This window comes from Orcinus orca, chromosome 2, assembly GCF_937001465.1.
Source record: "Orcinus orca chromosome 2, mOrcOrc1.1, whole genome shotgun sequence".
In the NCBI taxonomy this organism is placed as follows: Eukaryota; Metazoa; Chordata; class Mammalia; order Artiodactyla; family Delphinidae; genus Orcinus; species Orcinus orca.
In genome coordinates, this window is record NC_064560.1 from 123,163,142 (window position 1) to 123,181,662 (window position 18,521).

General features: G+C 40.7%; 1 protein-coding gene across 2 annotated transcripts in view; it reads left to right on the plus strand.

Annotated features, from left to right (window-relative positions):
- SCG5 (secretogranin V) overlaps window positions 1-18,521 on the plus strand; it is a 54,361-nt gene that overhangs the window by 30,914 nt on the left and 4,926 nt on the right. Inside the window, exons 3-4 of one of the 2 annotated variants that reach the window (XM_004274033.4) lie at window positions 8,551-8,700; window positions 12,394-12,506. In XM_004274033.4, the coding sequence (XP_004274081.1) occupies window positions 8,551-8,700; window positions 12,394-12,506 (263 nt within the window). The remainder of the gene's footprint in view (window positions 1-8,550; window positions 8,701-12,393; window positions 12,507-18,521) is intronic. The other variant, XM_012534538.3, reaches the window with a different exon arrangement.

Sequence of the window (18,521 nt, forward strand, 5' to 3'; positions counted from 1 at the left end):
CCTTTCCCTTCTTCCCCTTCCCTGCTCTCCCTTGCCTCTGAACATCACAACTGACTGGCATTTTATTGCCATAACAATGCAGAGAAAACCTACCAATGATTTGATATCTAGAATTTGAAAATAAACAGCTGGGTGGTCCCAGTTTTATTGTATAAAGCAAGGTTTATATAAGCAAAAGGGCTTATAACTTATTTGGCAAGAATTAAATATTTTCTGTCTATTCTAGAAACATGTGGGTGTGACGGAAACAAATAAAGTATCATCACAGGATAGAAATAATTAATTGCCTGAAATAATTTAAAAGCTGTAATGAAAGATCCTGTCTTTGCCAATGGCATTATTTTCCCAAATCAAGGGGGCTCTAGACTTTGGAAACCTCATGGACTCTTGACTCATCTCTCCCTTGTGCACTGTTTGAAATTTCTCTTATTTCTACTCATGCTGTGGCCACCCCAACCCCAATCCTTATCGCTTCTCCCCTGAGTTGTTAGCAATAGCCTTTTATTAGGTCTTCTTAACTTCCTTCCAATTTACCTATGTACAGTGGTCTTCAGGAGGATGCTTGGGTGCAGTGGATCTGGAGTAGAGGGCATTGGAATTTTGAAAAACTCCACAAGTGATACTGATGTGCACCCCGAGGTAGGAAAGGGGGCTTTAAACTGTTGATAAATTAATGTTCTATACAACATCCAATTATTATATCACTCTCCTGCCCAGAAAGCTTTGGTTGCTATTTGTTATTATATCAATTCATACTTTTCAGCTTGGCATTGGCCTTCTCCTCTCCCATCCAGCTTCTCCCTTCCCCAGCAGTGCTCATCGCTGGTGCTCAAATATCCCATGCTCACACCTACCTCTGTGCCCTCGCGTGTGGTTTTTTTCATTGCCACCTATAAGGATGGATCCTGCCTTTCATGATTCAACTTAAGCGTCACCTCTTCCATGGAAGTTTTCCTGGAAGGTTCCCTATTTCCTGAATGTCTACATCATTTATAGTCTATGCCATAATGAATTATATCAGGGAATGTATCTTATCACGTACCACTGGCTTATTGTGTTGGTGTTAAACAACCAACTAGAATGAAGAACCAAGTAGAGAGCAGGAATCGTGTCTTTTATGTTTGTGTCTTCTACAACACTGCACGTAATCATTGGTACATTGCTTCTTGCAGGCAATCCTCCACATCTTAGATCTGGGTTAGATGTTTCTTCTGTGACATCTCACTGTATCCCAGTTACACTATAAGTGCATCACAACTCTGCATCTTAAATCTGTGCTTCTTTTTTTTATTGAGTTATAGTTAATTTACAATGTTGTGTTAATTTCAAGTGTATAGCAAAGTGACTCAGTTATATACCTATATATATATATAATATATATATATATTCTTTTTCAGATTCTTTTCCATTATAGGTTATTACAAAATATCGAGTATAGTTCCCTGTGCTATAGAGTAGCCTATTTTATATATATTAGTGTGTATATGTTAATCCCAAACTCCTAATTTATCCCTCCCCCCTTTAACCCTTCCCCCTTTGGTAACTATAAGTTTGTTTTCTATGTCTGTGAGTCTATTTCTGTTTTGTAAATAAGTTCATCTGTATCATTAAATATGTGTTTCATTATGTATCTCTTACAGACTGTAAGCTCTGTGAGAGCAGGGCCCATGTTTACCTGGTTCATCACTGACCCTCTAGTCCACGTCTTGATGTGTAGTATGTACTCAGTACATATTTTTTTAAGCTGACTGAATAATGATTTAAAAATATGTTTGGTTGAGTATGAGACGAATGGACCAAATAGCATCCATGGTATCCTAACAGTTTGGTTGACTTGGTTTCAGGTGCAATAGATCAGCATAATCTAAACATTATACTGAACCAGATAACTAGCATTTGATTGTATACTCAATTATATCTTTTTCTAATTATTTTCTATATGTGGTTATTTGTCTATAAAATTCAAGCTCTTGGAGAGCAAAGGATAGCATTTTTTTTTTTACTTCCATCTATCTCCCATAGTTCCTCAGTATTTCTTGATTTGATGTCATTAAATATAGTTTTAAAAGAGCCTGTGTTATAATGTATCTGCCTGGTGCTAAACATCTGTTGCTTCCTAACAAGAGTACCATTCATTCTAATGGCACTGGTACACAGAGGTAAACAGAGCCTTGGCAGGTCTTCCATAAAGGAAACTGTGTTTGCTTCTTTCATTAATTACTAATGGAGCATTAAGACATGCACTCTTTCTGAAGCCAAGTTGGATAATTCCTGGCACTTAAGGCTAGGGTGCTTTCAAAAGTTGAGACTTGTATTGACACACCAGAAGGCATGCCCTATAGCAAGCACAGTGGTGGCTCTAATGCCAAGATTGTACAGAACTTCGAATATATCAATACCAAGTGTACTGATCTGTCTCTCTAACGTTTTGCAGGTCTTGGGTTAATGTGAGTTAATAAATGTGAATTTCTAGAATGTCTCTGAAGGCAGGCACCTCAGTATGAATTGGAAAAGTCATCAGAGAGATAAAGAAAGGTTAAAAATAAAAGAATGATCAAAGATTCACCAGACAAAACAACAGAATGAGAGTGGCAAAGCTAATAGAAGAAATATGTATCAAGATATGATTTGTCACAGAGCTGGAGGAATCAGGCTCCCAGACTTCAGACTATACTACAAAGCTACAGTAATCAGGACAGTATGGTACTGGCACAAAAACAGAAATATAGATCAATGAAACAGGATAGAAAGCCCAGAGGTAAACCCACGCACATATGGTCACCTTAGTTTTGATAAAGGAGACAAGAATATAAATGCAGAAAAGACAGCCTCTTCAATACGTGGTGCTGGGAAAACTGGACAGCTACATGTAAAAGAATGAAATTAGAACACTCCCTAACACCATACACAAAAATAAACTCAAAATGGATTAAAGACCTAAATGTAAGGCCACACACTATAAAATTCTTAGAGCAAAACATAGGCAGAACACTATGACATAAATCACAGCAAGATCCTTTTTGACCCACCTCCTAGAGAAATGGAAATAAAAACAAAAATAAACAAATGGGACCTAATGAAACTTAAAAGCTTTTGCACAGCAAAGGAAACCATAAACAAGACCAAAAGACAACCCTCAGAATGGGAGAAAATATTTGCAAATGAAGCAACTGACAAAGGATTAATCTCCAAAATTTACAAGCAGCTCATGCAGCTCAATAACAAAAAAGCAAACAACCCAATCCAAAAATGGGCAGAAGACCTAAATAGACACTTCTCCAAAGAAGATATACAGATTGCCAACAAACACATGAAAGGATGCTCAACATCACTAGTCATTAGAGAAATGCAAATCAAAACTACAATGAGGTATCACCTCACACCAGTCAGAATGGCCATCATCAAAAAATCTACAAACAATAAATGCTGGAGAGGGTGTGGAGAAAAGGGAACCCTGTTGCACTGTTGGTGGGAATGTAAATTATTACAGCCACTATGGAGAACAGTATGGAGGTTCCTTAAGAAACTAAAAATAGAACTACCATACGACCCATAAATCCCACTACTGGGCATAAACCCTGAGAAAACCATAATTCAAGAAGAGTCATATACCACAATGTTCATTGTAGCTCTATTTACAATAGCCAGGACATGGAAGAAACCTAAGTGTCCATCGACAGATGAATGGATAAAGAAGATGTGGCACATATATACATTGGAATTGTACTCAGCCATAAAAAGAAATGAAATTGAGTTATTTATAGTGAGTGGGATGGACCTAGAGACTGTCATACAGAGTGAAGTAAGTCAGAAAGAGAAAAACAAATACCGTATGCTAACACATATATATGGAATCTAAATATAAATAAATTAATTAAATGGTTATGAAGAACCTAGGGGCAGGACAGGAATAAAGACACGGATGCAGAGAATGGACTCGAGGACACAGGGAGGGGGGAGGGTAAGCTGGGATGAAGTGAGAGAGTGGCATGGACATATATACACTACCAAATGTAAAATAGATAGCTAGTGGGAAGCAGCCACATAGCACAGGGAGATCAGCTCAGTGCTTTGTGACCACCTAGAGGGGTGGGATAGGGAGGGTGGGAGGGAGACCCAAGAGGGAGGAGATATGGAGATATATGTATATGTATAGCTGATTCACTTTGTTATAAAGCAGAAACTAACACCATTGTATACCAATTATACTCCAATAAAGATGTTTTTTAAAAAGATATGATTTGTCCATTAATTTTTTACTTTGCCAATTAATAACACAATTAAAATGAAGAATTTATACTCTTGGACATGCCAATTAGCATAGCATCAAAATGCTAAAGTAAAAATGGTGAGAAATAGGGCTTCCCTGGTGGCGCAGTGGTTGAGAGCCCGCCTGCCGATGCAGGGGACACGGGTTCGTGCCCCGGTCCGGGAAGATCCCGCATGCCGCGGAGCGGCTGGGCCCGTGAGCCATGGCCGCCGAGCCTGTGCGTCTGGAGCCTGTGCTCCTCAACGGGAGAGGCCACAACAGTGAGAGGCCTGTGTACCGCAAAAAAAAAAAAAAAAAAATGGTGAGAAATAAAAGATACTGACAGACACTTATTGGTAGTAATAGATTTTAACACATAGCCATCAGATTATGATAAAGAGATAAAATATGAATAAGGACATAAAAGAATATGATTAAGAATGTTGAATAATTGGCTATATATTTTTTAACATATTTACTTTATATATTTATTTTTGGCTGTGTTGGGTCTTCGTTGCTGTGCGCAGGCTTTCTGTAGTTGCAGCTAGTGAGGGCTGCTCTTTGTTGCGGTGCGCAGGCTTCTCATTGTGGTGGCTTCTCTCTTGCAGAGCACAGGCTCTAGGTGCGTGGGCTTCAGTAGTTGTGGCTCGCAGGCTCAGTAGTTGTGGCGCACGGATTTAGTTGCTCCGCGACATGTGGGATCTTCCCAGACCAGAGCTTGAACCCATGTACCCTGCATTGGCAGGCAGATTCTTAACTACTGCGCCACCAGGGAAGCCCTTGGCTGTATTTAGATGTTTATGGATTATATAAAAATACATCTTAAATACTCACAAGGAAAATTTATAAAAATAATATCTTTTTCTTTAAATGTAGAAATTTTGCAGGCTTACTCACAAAACAACCCAGTTACTTTACAGTGTCTATATTTGGAAGATAGAGGAATTTGGAAATAAAGGAGGTACAATTATCCTTTTAAGAATAAATGTTAATCTGGACTTCCCCGGTGATCCAGTGGTTAAGACTCCACACTTCCACTGCAGGGGACGCAGGTTCGATCCCTGGTTGGGGAGCTAAGATCCCACGTGCCATGCTGTGAGGTCAAAAAAACAAACAAAAAAGAATAAATGTTAACCAAACATAGTAAATTAAGACAAAAAGATGCAATGTCACTTCAAAGAGACCATATGATTCCCAGGACACTAAAAGCTAGCCATGATCCTACTGAATATATTAATATTTCCAAAGAAAAATTGTGTTGATCCAAAGGGGAGCTAGTTCAACCAAAAAAGAGAAAAATATAAAGCAAGTGTCAGAGGGCACACCTTGGCTCAGCTCATCCAGGGGAAACTAGAGCCTCACCCAGCTAGACTTAGGTAATATAAACTGTTGGCAAGACCATTCTTCTCATGAAGGTGGAAGTACGGTTACCTTAGCCTGATTTTGTTCTAATTTCATGCACATCAAACAAGAACCTTTTGATTTGGCCCTTTGTGTATAGGTCTATGTACAGGGTGATTGTGCATCAAGGGAGCTGTGTCACAATAAGGTTAATAAATAGGAATTCATTCCTGAAATGGCTGCTGTAGGGTTGGAAAAGTAAGGTTCCTGAACCTTATAGGATATTAAGGCTACAAGAGGAGAGTCCAGAAGTTGATATGCATTATATTTAAGTAAAGCAAGTTACACAACATAAGTTGCTCTTATTCACTGCTGTGCCTTGGTATTCAGAGCAGGTTTTGGTATCTATGGGGCACCTAAATATTTGCTGAAGGAATGAAATATGTGGGGAAGAACAGAATCACTTAACAAATGGGAAAATGGTTAATTATTTTACATGCACTAAAACACATAGCGTATAGATTACACAGTTAATTCTTTCTTTTCTTTTTTTTGAAGTATAGTTGACTTGCAATATTATATTAGTTCCAGGTGCACAGCATAGTGATTCGATGTTTTTTAAAAATATTTATTTATTTTCCTTTTTTTTTGGGCTGCGTTGGGTCTTAGTTGCGGCACATGGAAATTTTGTTGAGGCATGTATGATCTTTTTCATTACAGCATGCAGTCTGCTTGAGTTTCTCTCTAGTTGTGGCATGGGCTCCAGAACACATGGGCTCTGTTGTTTGCACATGGGCTTAGTTGCCCTGCGGCATATGGGATCTTAGTTCCCCGACCAGGGATCGAAACCGCATCCCCTGCATTGGAAGGGAGATTCTTTACCACTGGACCACCAGGGGAGTCCCAGTGATTCAATATTTCTATAGATTATGCAATGTACAAATTTATTATAATATCATTGAGTATATTCCCTATGCTGCCCGTTACATCACTGTGACTTTTTTATTTTATAACCTCAAGCTTGTGCCTCTTAATCCCCTTCATTTATTTCACCCAACCCCCTGCCACCCCCATTCCTTTCTGGCAACTACTAGTTTGTTCTCTGTATCTGCAAATCTGTTTCTGTTTTGTTATATTTGTTCATTTGTTTTGTTTTTTAGATGCCATATATAAGTGAAAACATACAGTATTTCACTTAGCTTAATACCCTCCAGGTCCATCCATGTTGTCATAAGTGGCAAGGTTTCGTTCTTTTTTATGGCTGAGTAATATTCCACTGACTCTCTCAATAGATAGATAGATAGATATAGATAGATAGATATATTCTTTATATATATATATGTATATATATATATACATAAAGATATATATATCTTCTTTATCCATTCATCTGTTGATGGACACTTAGGTTGCTTTCATATCTTGGCTGTTGTAAATAAAGCTGCAATGAATATTGGGCTGCATATATATTTTTGAATTAGTGTTTTCAGTTTCTTTGGATAAATACCCAGGAGTGGAATTGTTGGATCATATGATAGTTCTATTTTTCATTTTTTGAGGAACCTCCACCCTGTTTTCATGGTGGCTGTACCAAAGAGTTAATTTTAAAAATAGAAAAACTGAAAGAAATATCTAAATGTTGATAGTACTTTTGAAGTGGCAATAGTTTTGTAAGTTTAGAAGGTGAGGAGAAATCACAAAGGATAACAACAAGTCTGAGTGAATAAATATTAAAAACTTATGTTAGCAAACTATCGATATTACAAATTTAATAACCAGAATTCAGTCAGACAACATGGGGAAGTGTTTGTAGGAAATGTAATGGCCAAAGGCCTGATATCTTTATTATGTAAAATGTTCATGCAAATTGATAAGAGAAACACTAAAATTCCAAAAGCATAAACAGACAACCCACAGAAAAGAAATTAAAGCTAGTAAATAAACACATGGAAAAATATTTGAGCTAGTAATCAAAGACATTCAAAATAAAGCAGTCATTTTTCTAAAAGATTTTAAATTAGCAAAGACAACATAAAAATTTATTTTTGTAGAACCCAGTGCTGGTTAAGATGTTATAAAAATGGTATTCTCAGATTTTGTTGATGATATTTTATTAATTGATACCTCCTTTTTGGAAAACAGTTTGGCAATATAAAGAGCCATAAAATATTTATAGCCTTTGACCCAGTAATTTGACTTCTGGGAGTCTCTCCTGAGGAAAACGAATCCAAAATATGGAAAAAATTAAATGCCCAAGAGTAAATTGGGAAACACTAAACATCCCACAAAGTGGGAATGATTAAAATGTGTGGTAGAGCCACTGGGTAGAAGACTACATATTCATTTATAATCAAGGGCATAGAGACCATGCAGCCACATGCTTTAATAGTAAGTGGAAAACCAATAAACACTTAGATATAAAAAGATGTGCAGAGAAGAAAATTGAAGCAAATGCACCCAGTTTTAAGTGGTTGATCTAGAATGGTGGGAGGACAAAGACCTTTTCCTTCATCTCCCTTTTTTGTGGTCATTGGTTGTCATTCAGCCTGTTCTTTTACCTGGATGCCAGTTGCATCCTCTTCTCTTCCCTGAGCTCCATGCCCAGCTTCCAAACCCCAGCCCATCTGTGTCAGTGCCACTCAAGCTCCAACTCGTTCAAGAAGCCCTCCCCGTCCTATCAGCCAAATGAAACACTCCCTTTACTCTGCTCCCAATGCTATATTTTAACATGTCTATTATAGCACATATACAGTGTGCCCTGTGTGGAAATGATATATGTGCAGTATGTGTCTGTTTCCACAACTAAAATTTTAACCCCCTAGAGGGTAGGAACTGTTGGATTTCCTTTTTTCTCTCCACAGCATAGGGCACAGTGCTTTGTCTGTATGGTATGCGCGAATAAATGTTAGTTGAAATGAATGTCATTGCACTGAAATGAACTACTTCTGATTCCCTGGCAGGTGGAGCTCATGAAGGTCTTCAGCACTTGGGTCCCTTTGGCAACATCCCAAACATTGTGGCAGAGTTGACCGGTGACAACATTCCCAAGGACTTCAGTGAAGACCAGGGCTACCCAGACCCTCCAAATCCCTGTCCAGTTGGAAAAACAGGTAGTGGGCATGCCCTTGGGTTCTTATGAAAGGTAGAGCCTTTGGGAGGAAATTAAAAATTCTAACATTGGCTGCACATGTTCAGAGAAATAGTATTTCTATTCCGATGAGCCCCTGTGTATCTGTATGTGGGTTGGAAAGGGAAGTTGATTCTAGAACCCTTGGTGAGTTCTGGTGTTCCGATACACCCACAGAGGACTCCCCTAGCCAAGGCTTTATCTTCTGTCTCTCTCCCTCTTTGGGAGTTGATGCTCTTTTCTGCACTGGCTCCAATTTTAATAAAAAGGGAGACGGATTTTCTTTTTTCTGCCTCTTCTATGATACAATTGCTGCCCACTTTTAGTGTCTTTGGAACTTTTTAGTATGTGGATGATCCATGCTCATTTGTTTTCCTTACCTTCTCTTGACAATCGATATCTCAACTATGTTGTAACCAGTGAGCATCTATCCTGAAATATTTCTTTGGGGGCTGGGAGGCGGCATGATAGAGAGGGGGCCCTGGAAGGGAAGAAGTTGGTTAAGGGAGAAGGTTGAAACTTTCCTTGCTCCTCATGTATCGCTCCCACTTTCCTACCACCCAATTCCAAAGAGAATGAATGGTGAGTGTGCTACACTTATGCTGGGCTTTGAGCGGTTTACCTTGGTGGTTCAGGGTAGTGGCTCTAGACTGGCGACTACTGGAATTCAAACCCAAGGTCAAGATATGTGACCTCGAACAAGTTAGTGAACCACTTGCACCTCAGTTTCCTTATTTGCAAAATGGGGGTTATTGGGGAATTACATGAAATTATCCATGTTAAACACTTGGTACAGCACCCAGCACAGAGTAAGGACTCATTAAATGTCATCCTGATTATAAATAGCTTTGCCACTAGTAAGAAATGAATCTCTTTCCTTGGGCTTGTACTCGCTTCCAGCAACAGAGTAGTCTTTTCCCCACAACCTAATAGTAATACTAGGTAGTATTTATTATCCCTACTTTACATATAAGGAAACTTAGAAAGTAACTTCACCGAGGTTATCCATGTAGCAAGTAGTTGAGCCAAGGCTCAAACCCGGATCTACCTGATTCAGGACTGTGCATGCAACCACCATGTCATGATGTCTTGCTCTGAAAATTCTGTCAGTATTGGCCCCTCAGCTTTTCTAAAACACAATACAGGCTCTCTCTGAAAGATATTCCTCTTTTCATTTAGGGTGAGATCTCTGTTTTCCATGGGGGACAGAGGCTTCATCCTGGGATGGAACAACCAGAGTATCTGGATGTGGCCAAGCTAGTGCAGGGACGCTGGCCCAGGACCACAGGAAAATCTGAATCAGCCACCTTTTACTTGCTTGTGGGACTTTGGATGGGAAGGAAGAAAGGCCAGTTCAGGCTCCATGGGGATTTGGTTAAATTGATTCCATATCATATGATACGGTGGTTCTTAATATATAGTCCCAGCAATATCAGCATTACCTGAAACTTACTGGAAATGCAGATTTTCAGGCCCTACTCCAGACATATTGAATCAAAAGCTCTGGGGATAGGACCCAGAAATTCATATTCTAACCTGCCTTTCATGTGATTCTGGAGCATACCAAAGTTTTGAGAACTGTTGTTGGAGAATGGAAAGAGAACCAGAGGTTGAGCCAAGAGATCTGAGTTTTTGTCCTAATCATTGTATGTCAGTTTACTTCCCTGGACCTCAGTTTCTTCATCTGTAAAATGAAGACATAGTCAGTGCCTTAAAAAAAAATTCAGTGTAGTCCTAGCTTATCCTGAAAGAAAAGTAATATATAGATCTATGTGATCAAGCAATAATTAGGAGTACTTAGGAGCTCCGAGATGGAGCAATCAGGGCGGTTTGATAGAGTTGGATAAAAGGACCCAGCTCCCAGGACCTTTCTTGTCTGAGATTACCTGCCATTTCCTTCCCTGTCTTTTCATTAAGCTAACATACGCTGCCATATGCAGACTGCCTGACCTCTCTTGCTTTGCTATCCCTTTCCTCCATGTTAATTGCTCTAGATGAAGTTAGATAAATAGTTCAGTGAGAAGTGGGGAGCCACGTCAGAGCCACACTAGGGATTTGTTCCAAATGCTAGTGCCTTCCTCAGGAGCTTCATGCTGTTAAGGGCTGAGAGACTGGATGCTTAAAGCTGCTGGAAGGTGTCAGAGCAGTCTCAAGAGACCAGACTACCTGACTGATTGTATTAGACCCCCTTTAGTACTGACTTTGATGCCTCACTATCCCTTCGAAAGGAAGTCTCTTTCATTCTAGTCCTGCACAAAATTCACATCCCTCCCCAGCGCCCCCTCCCTTTTTTTTTTTTTTTTGCGGTACGTGGGCCTCTCACTGTTGAGGCCTCTCCCGCTGCAGAGCACAGGCTCTGGACGCGCAGGCTCAGCGGCCATGGTTTACGGGCCCAGCCGCTCCGTGGCATGTGGGATCCTCCCGGACCAGGGCACGAACCCACGTCCCCTGCATCGACAGGTGGACTCTCAACCACTGCGCCACCAGGGAAGCCCCCCAGCCCCCCTTTTTAAAGCTGTTGTCTAAAACACATTAGAGACAGAAAAAAAAATGGCTTATTTTCAGAGTATTGTGTCTATTAATGATAGGGCTTAGGTAAAAGCAGCAGCCAAGGGGGATAACCTTTCTTGGGTTTGAATGGAAGACATGCTTTATTTCAAAGAGCATTGATAATATGAACTGTCATTTAAAGAAAGATGGTGAGGAGGGAACTAAAACATGGAGGAAACCTATTATGTGCCAGATGCTCTATATATGATCATCTCTATTCCTCATAGCTACCCTATCAGGTAAAGATTTGATTATTCCCATCTCATAGATGAATAAATGGGCTTAGACTAAGTTAACTTTCCCAAGAAACTAAACCCATCTATCACTCATGAGTTAGGATTTGAACCCTGAGCTTGGGTCTAGCTTTCTGACTTCAAGCTTACCCTGTTACCACTACAACACACAACATCAAGTACTGTCTAATAATTATTGTTCTTATATAATGGACTTTTGCCAAGAAACCAGAATCATTTCTAAAGAGCCCACCCAAGAGAAAACAGAGTGAGTCATGTGGAATGGAAGTATACCAGTGAAGGAAATACTTGCCATTATGACAGATAAAAAATAATAGTGGCTTAACACAATAGAAGTTTATTTCTCGTTTGTGTGAAGTCCTGCCAAAGGTGGGTGAGGGTGTGGTAGGGGTGGATGGTTCAGCAACGCAGACTGCCATCTTTCATCTTTGTACTTGACATCTACAGTTACCCTGGTCGGCAACATGTAGCAAGCAGACCGACAGAAGGCGGGGGGTTGGGGAGAGAAGGAGAGGGGGTCATATAGAAGGTTTCTATGGGCCAGGCCTGGAGGTGGAGTACATCACTTCTGCCCACATTCCATTGGCCCAAACCCAGGCATATGACTCCACCTGATTGCATAACAAGGCTGGGAAATTAGCCATGTGCCAACGGGGAATAGGAAGTGGGTTTGGGGAGCAGCCGACCAGTCTCTGCCATGGGAAGGAGAGGAGTGGGAGTCTGGGATGAGCAAATCCCAGAAGGAAAGTGACTTAGAGTGACTGATGTGAATAGATTCTGACCTTTGGGTGCCTAGTTGTTTTTAATAAATTAACTCTTAGAATAACAATAGATGTCGTGGCTGTTCCTCAAAAACCTTTTGTTGTTTGCAGTAGATGATGGATGTCTAGAAAACACCCCTGACACAGCAGAGTTCAGTCGAGAATTCCAGTTACACCAGCACCTTTTTGATCCAGAACATGACTATCCAGGCTTGGGCAAGTGGGTAAGTCCAATCTTAATTGCTAATAGGTCTTATACTCTGGTACTCTGAAGGTACTGATGGTAGAGATGAGCAACATGGGTGGGGAGAGAGAAGGAAAATTGCTTAGAAGCTGATTTTTTCCAGAAATCTCTGGTTGAGAGGGACTTTAATTCCAAACCACACTCACTGTCTAGGGCTCAATACACCAATCCATCCAAAGAGTCAGGGACCTGAACCAGTCTCATTGGCTGTAGTCCCAGAGGCTTCTACTCTGGTCTACTCCATAGCCTGTGTCACAACACGTCCTAAAGTCTCATCAGTGTTTCATGCAGCTCTTATAGGAAGTATATGATATTTTTGTTTTAAAGAAAAAGGATACTAAGAAAATTTGCAAGTTTTATCTCTAGACTGAGGGAAGTGATCTCTGCAGAAACAAGGGAAGACTATGCCAGAAGCTGAGAAACAGACATGTAATCCTGCTCTATGGAAAGAGAAGATAAATTCCAAAATGTGTAGCAGTGAACTTGCTGTCAATACCAGGCAAGAATCTGTAACTGTTAAGTTAAGCACTTAGAAGAGAAATCAAGACCATTTGGAGTAGGTTTGCTAAAAAACAAGGTTTGTCAATCTAACTGTATTCTTCTACTTGCCAGCATTATTCATTTACTTGCCAGCTTGATGAGGGAAATGAAATGAGCATGGTGCATTTGGACTTCAGCAAAGTGTTTGATCAGCTCTTTCATGATCTCCTGTTTGAAGAAGTGGAGGGATACAACCTAGGCAGGAGAACATTATCAGAAGGGAGTTTCTTAAAGAGTCTGTGTCAAGAGGGAGAGCGATTTCACATGGTATCCTGTGTGTCTTAGCGCTATCCCACTCCACATTTTTATAAATGTTTGTAATAAAAACTATAGAACATGAACTTATCAGATTCTTCAGAAAGACACGAAGTTGGAAGGGAGAGCACTGAATGACAGAGTTGGGATTCAAGAAGATCCTAACAAGCTGGAACAATGAATTGAACAAGATCACAATTGAGTGGAGAGAGATCTGTCTTCCTGTGGCTTGGATGATGTAATCAAATGCTGAAGCCATGTGAGCAAAGTGGAAAAATACTAAGAAGTGTTAGTTCACATATACATAGGTGGTCATTACGTCTGTGGAAGGAGTGAGTGAATGAGGAATGAGGAGATACTCCTAATTGCCTAAGCCCCTCTAAAATTATAGGTCTCTTCTCAGCTCATTACTGGCAGCCGGCTTGCTGCCTACTTTACTAGGAATACTGTGATCTCAGAACTAAATTCTCTCACTTCCTTTTACATTGTTTCAGAGAGAGAAGTCCTTCCTCATTAATAACCACTTTCATTTTTCCATCATCCAAGCAGTTTGATTCCCTCTCCTGTCAACATGCACATGTTTCCTGTCTTAAAACAACAAAGCAACAACACGCTCTAAGTTAATTTTGCTTTTTCCATTATGCATTATTCTATTTCTCTTCTTTTTCATAAGCAGTTCTGTTAGGGAGAATTTGTAGAGCCATCCTGAAGCTTACTAGCAGTGTTTAAATATGTTGAGTTACATAGGCAATCATCTATAGGTTCTTGAATAGGAGACTGAAATCATGAAAGTCTTCTATAAAAGTTACTAGGGTGGCATAGAGAATGATGAAGTATATAGAGAAGAGACTAAAGGCAGGAAAAAAATAGAAAAGGTAATTCTAGTTATGAAGGCTGTGAACATAGAGAATTTAAGTGAATCTCACCGACACAATGAGAATCCAAGACATTTCAAAGGGGGCCAGGGAACTGACTAGAATTGGTATATGGCATATACATAGCATGAGGAGGAAAAAAGAGCTATATCAGGTTTATAAGAAATGGAAGGTATGAACTTTTCCTCTGAGGGAATTTAAAAAAAAAAAAAGAAAGGAAGAAGAGAGGGAGGTAGCAGAGAAAGAAGGAAGCAGAGACAGGGTAGGAAAAAGTAGAAGACCACAGCAGAGCACTGGGAAGCAATCCATAAGAGATGAGCAGAAGTATTGCCAAACTGAAGCAAGGGCCAGGATGGAGCCTGCTTTGTTCCAGGCACTGTGCTAGGTGCTTGATATACAGTAGTCATCAACATGGTAGTGGTCTTCGATGAGCTTACCATCTTGTGATGAATTGCATGAAAATAAAATGAACCCAACTTAGCACTGTTCAGCTTCCTGATCCAGCTATACCATGAGTATACCAGGTTAAATTACTGGGGGAAAATGGAATAGAAGGGTAGAGGAAGACCCAGGACTGAGGACTCACGTGGTCAATTGTATGATAACAATTGAGGACGTCAAAGACACTAAAAAAGGGCAGCACTGAATCCTAGGGTGACATGTCTACCTTGCATGACTGATAGGCCGGAAATGAGGGAAAAGATGCAAGGGGGAAATGGAGAACAGTCTGAGTGAGGGCAGAGAGCCCAACTGAGGAAGTGGGAGAGATGGAAACTTCTCTGTTGCCAACTTTCCTCATCTCTTCTTGAAAACCTTTACAGATTTCCCTCATCACGTTCCACTCACTCCCAGCACTCCAGTACAAGGCCAGCCACCATCTCTCATTCTTTTCTTGCTTCCTTCTCTAAATACTGATTTGTTTTCTCTCAGTCACTCCCATTCTTTGTCTACATCAGAGCTAAAGACTAGAAGTTAGGACTATTACAGATCAATGACCAGGAACAATGTTTACACACCTTTCTCATCTGTAATTATGTGTCTGTTTAAACTTAAGTTTCCTTCATTTATTTTCTCATTACCACCCAGCAGTCAAACATGATTTGCTTGATCTTCGCATGGAAGTGTGAATTGACTATGTCTTGCTTTTGCAAGCTGGGGTCCCGAAGCTTTCCTTAGTGTTTATAAAGAATGATGGTCTCAAGCTTGTCTTAAGCTCCACTACCCTTTAAGTTAACAAAGGAATTATCTTTCACAAGAGACCTGCACACAAGACCCTTATTCCTTAGTTGCTAGTAATGTTTCCCTGTCTTCGATATTAGCTGGAGCTCAGCTGGGTTTTGAGCAGTGATTCACATATTATAAATATCAGTGTCTGTCTAATTTCCTGCATTCCTCTCTCTTTGTTAATACATCAGGATACATTTATTAAATGCACATCATATGCCTTCCAGGCCCTGTGTTAGGTGATGGAAATACAAAGATGATGATAATAGTCATTGTATTTTATACTAAGATAGTAAATAGTCCTATTTGTTGAGCACCATACTGTGAGGCAGACACTATGCTAAATACTTTACATGAATTATTTCATTCAGTCTGCCCTTCCCTATCATGCTCATTTTATAGATGAGAAAATACAGGCTTAGGGAGTTTGAATAGCCTGCCCAATACCAAACAGCTGGTGATTGGCAGAGCTGGGATTTGAACCAGACCATTCAACTCTGAGAGTTCTGTAAAAACTGGATACATTCCTTATCTTTTCTTGGCTCATCCTTCATAGTGTGTCCTGTACAGTGGTCCTGTCGAGTCCTATCTAGGACTGGTTGTCTTTCAGAAGACGTGTGTATCCACAGCATTGAGCGGCCATATCAAAGGCTGGCTACCATAGGTGTCAGCCATCTCCCCCTCCACACATTCATTGCTGAGTGTTACTCGCTTAGGAAAAAGTTGTCTCGAAAGCAACTGTTTCTCCTTTCCAAGTGCTTTCCACATCTCTTCATCAGCAGCTCAGGTCTTTAATCGGATGCAGTTGAACGGAGCCATGAACCTGAGCCATGGGAGAAATGAGACACAGGACCCTCTGCCTTTCTTTATCTTTCATGCCCTCAATGTGTCTGAAGAGTTGCCTGCTCTTCAGTTTGGCTTTCTCTCATGCTTCCGTGTCATTAGACATGAGCTATGCCTTTCTGATGTGTTCTTAGTGTTTCCCTCGGGAGGCCCATGAAGCCAGTTTGTCCCAGAATTGGTGGTGACTTGGGCAACGTGGTGTCTGTCAAGTTTCTCCAGTGTAAAATCAGTATCTTTCCCTTCGAAATTAATCGTTGATCTATGGGGATTTACTTCAAGACTGTATAAATATTCTGTACCCATTAAACTTTCAACTAACAATTTTAGAATCCATTGATGACGCTCACCAGAATCAATGATAACTATGGTAGTCGTAAATGGTGATTTTTTTAAAACTCTACTATTCTTTCAGCATTTCTTGGTTGGCATTCTCTTCTAAGCAAGATTTTTTCCCTGCTCCCCCGTTTATTTATTTGTTTTAAAATTTATTATCAGTATAGATTCATTGTTTCCTATTATTATTTATTTTGCTGTGCAAACTGTCCTAGATTTAGCCAGTGGGAGTCTCTGCAGGCTGGCTTTTCTTTCCTTTCACTATGTCTCATCACTTTTTTGAGTACTTTCTGGCCCAATTAGATATCCCAACTTCATTCATCCTTGTACTTTCCCTGCCCTAGCCCTAGAATCAGACATTTCTCTAAGAAGCCTCTCTGGTTCCATTTAGGAATGGAATTTGAAGCCAAGATCTGGGCAGTTGTCCAAAATCTTGATGACGCCATGGAAAGCTCTCTCCATGAACTCAAACCTGCTACTCACCTGGAAAACAGGCTCACTGCTCCCCCCTCCCCACCCCACCTATAGGGAATGGGTGTGAGGAGAGGGGCTGGTTTCTTCTCATTCGTTTTTGTATACTTCTTGCACCCACCTGCCAGTCCCTGCCTTTAAATCCATATGATAGCGGGGCTAATCGGCAATGCCAAGACCACTGTCAGGCGGGAGTTGGAAAGCATCCTGCTAATCCTAACCTGTGCTCTTAGGGAATCACAGGGACCATCTTTGAGAGGAAGACTTGACAGACCTTTGCATTTCTTTTTGAATGAAGCCTCTTATGAGTATAACCTGTCCCACGACCTTCTAAAGGGGAGTAACTAAAATGCTGCTGTCTTTAACCCTGCTGGCGGCACAGTGGACCTCTGCCATGGCCGATTGTCTGTCCCACCCCATGGTACCAGCTCGTGGGCCCCTGTGCCCTCCCTCCCGCTCAGGCAGCTGATCCCGGTGCTACACATGAAGAAGCCTCTTTCCTGGCCCCCTATCTCCCAACCCCCTTCCCCAGCTTTAGCACGAACTCCCAGGACATTCTCTTGCATCAGGAATTGTTTCATCCACAGAAAGGCAAGTCCAGACAATGGGAATGAGCTTCACAGCAATATCCTCATTCCTCGAGTGAATGATCTGCAAGTCCGTCTTTTCTCCCTTCTGAGATTAAACTGATCAGTTCTCCAAATGAGCATGAGATGGCGGCTGTGGCCAGGGCCGGCCTTTGGGGCTGTGGAGGCTCCTTGACGCCCTGGCACGGCCTCCGTGCATAGCTGAGGTTGGGCAAGAGATGCACATTGTAAATTGTGGGTGGAGTAGATTTTAATGAACATGAAAACTATGAAGCTCATTCTTGGCGTTTGTCATTTTCATTTGCAAATCTATCATGAAAAAAAATTTGATATCCAGACAGCTCAGGAGATACTAGGATTGTAGAAACTTGTTCCTTACCAGAACTCTGTCGTCTCCTTTTTTTTTTTTTTCCAATCAATGTCAGGGTATTTTATTTAGAGTAAGATGAATCACCTCTTTTATACATTATCTCCCTTCTGATTAAAAAATCAAATAAAACAACCACCTAAGGAAGCCCCCAATTCCCCTTCTCCCGTTCTCCCTCAGGTTAAGTGTTCTGTCTCTTGTAATCCCAACAGAATGGAAATCTGTTCAGCGTGCGTCTGATATTCTAGAGCTCATGTAAGTCCACTACGTGTTTGAAATCTGGTAATATGAGGCAACACTTACACAAACTGTGGTAACGGAGCCTGTCCCCACCGCCCAGCCCCAACACAACTTTCCTTCTGCCAAGAAGTTTTTTGGCAGTTTTTAAAAGGTTCACTCTATTAAAAATGTTATAGACCGAATGGTTTTCCGATTGCCTTGACTGGGGGCACTGACTCAAGCCACAAGAGGAAGGGTCACAGAAGTCAGGTGTCTCGTTT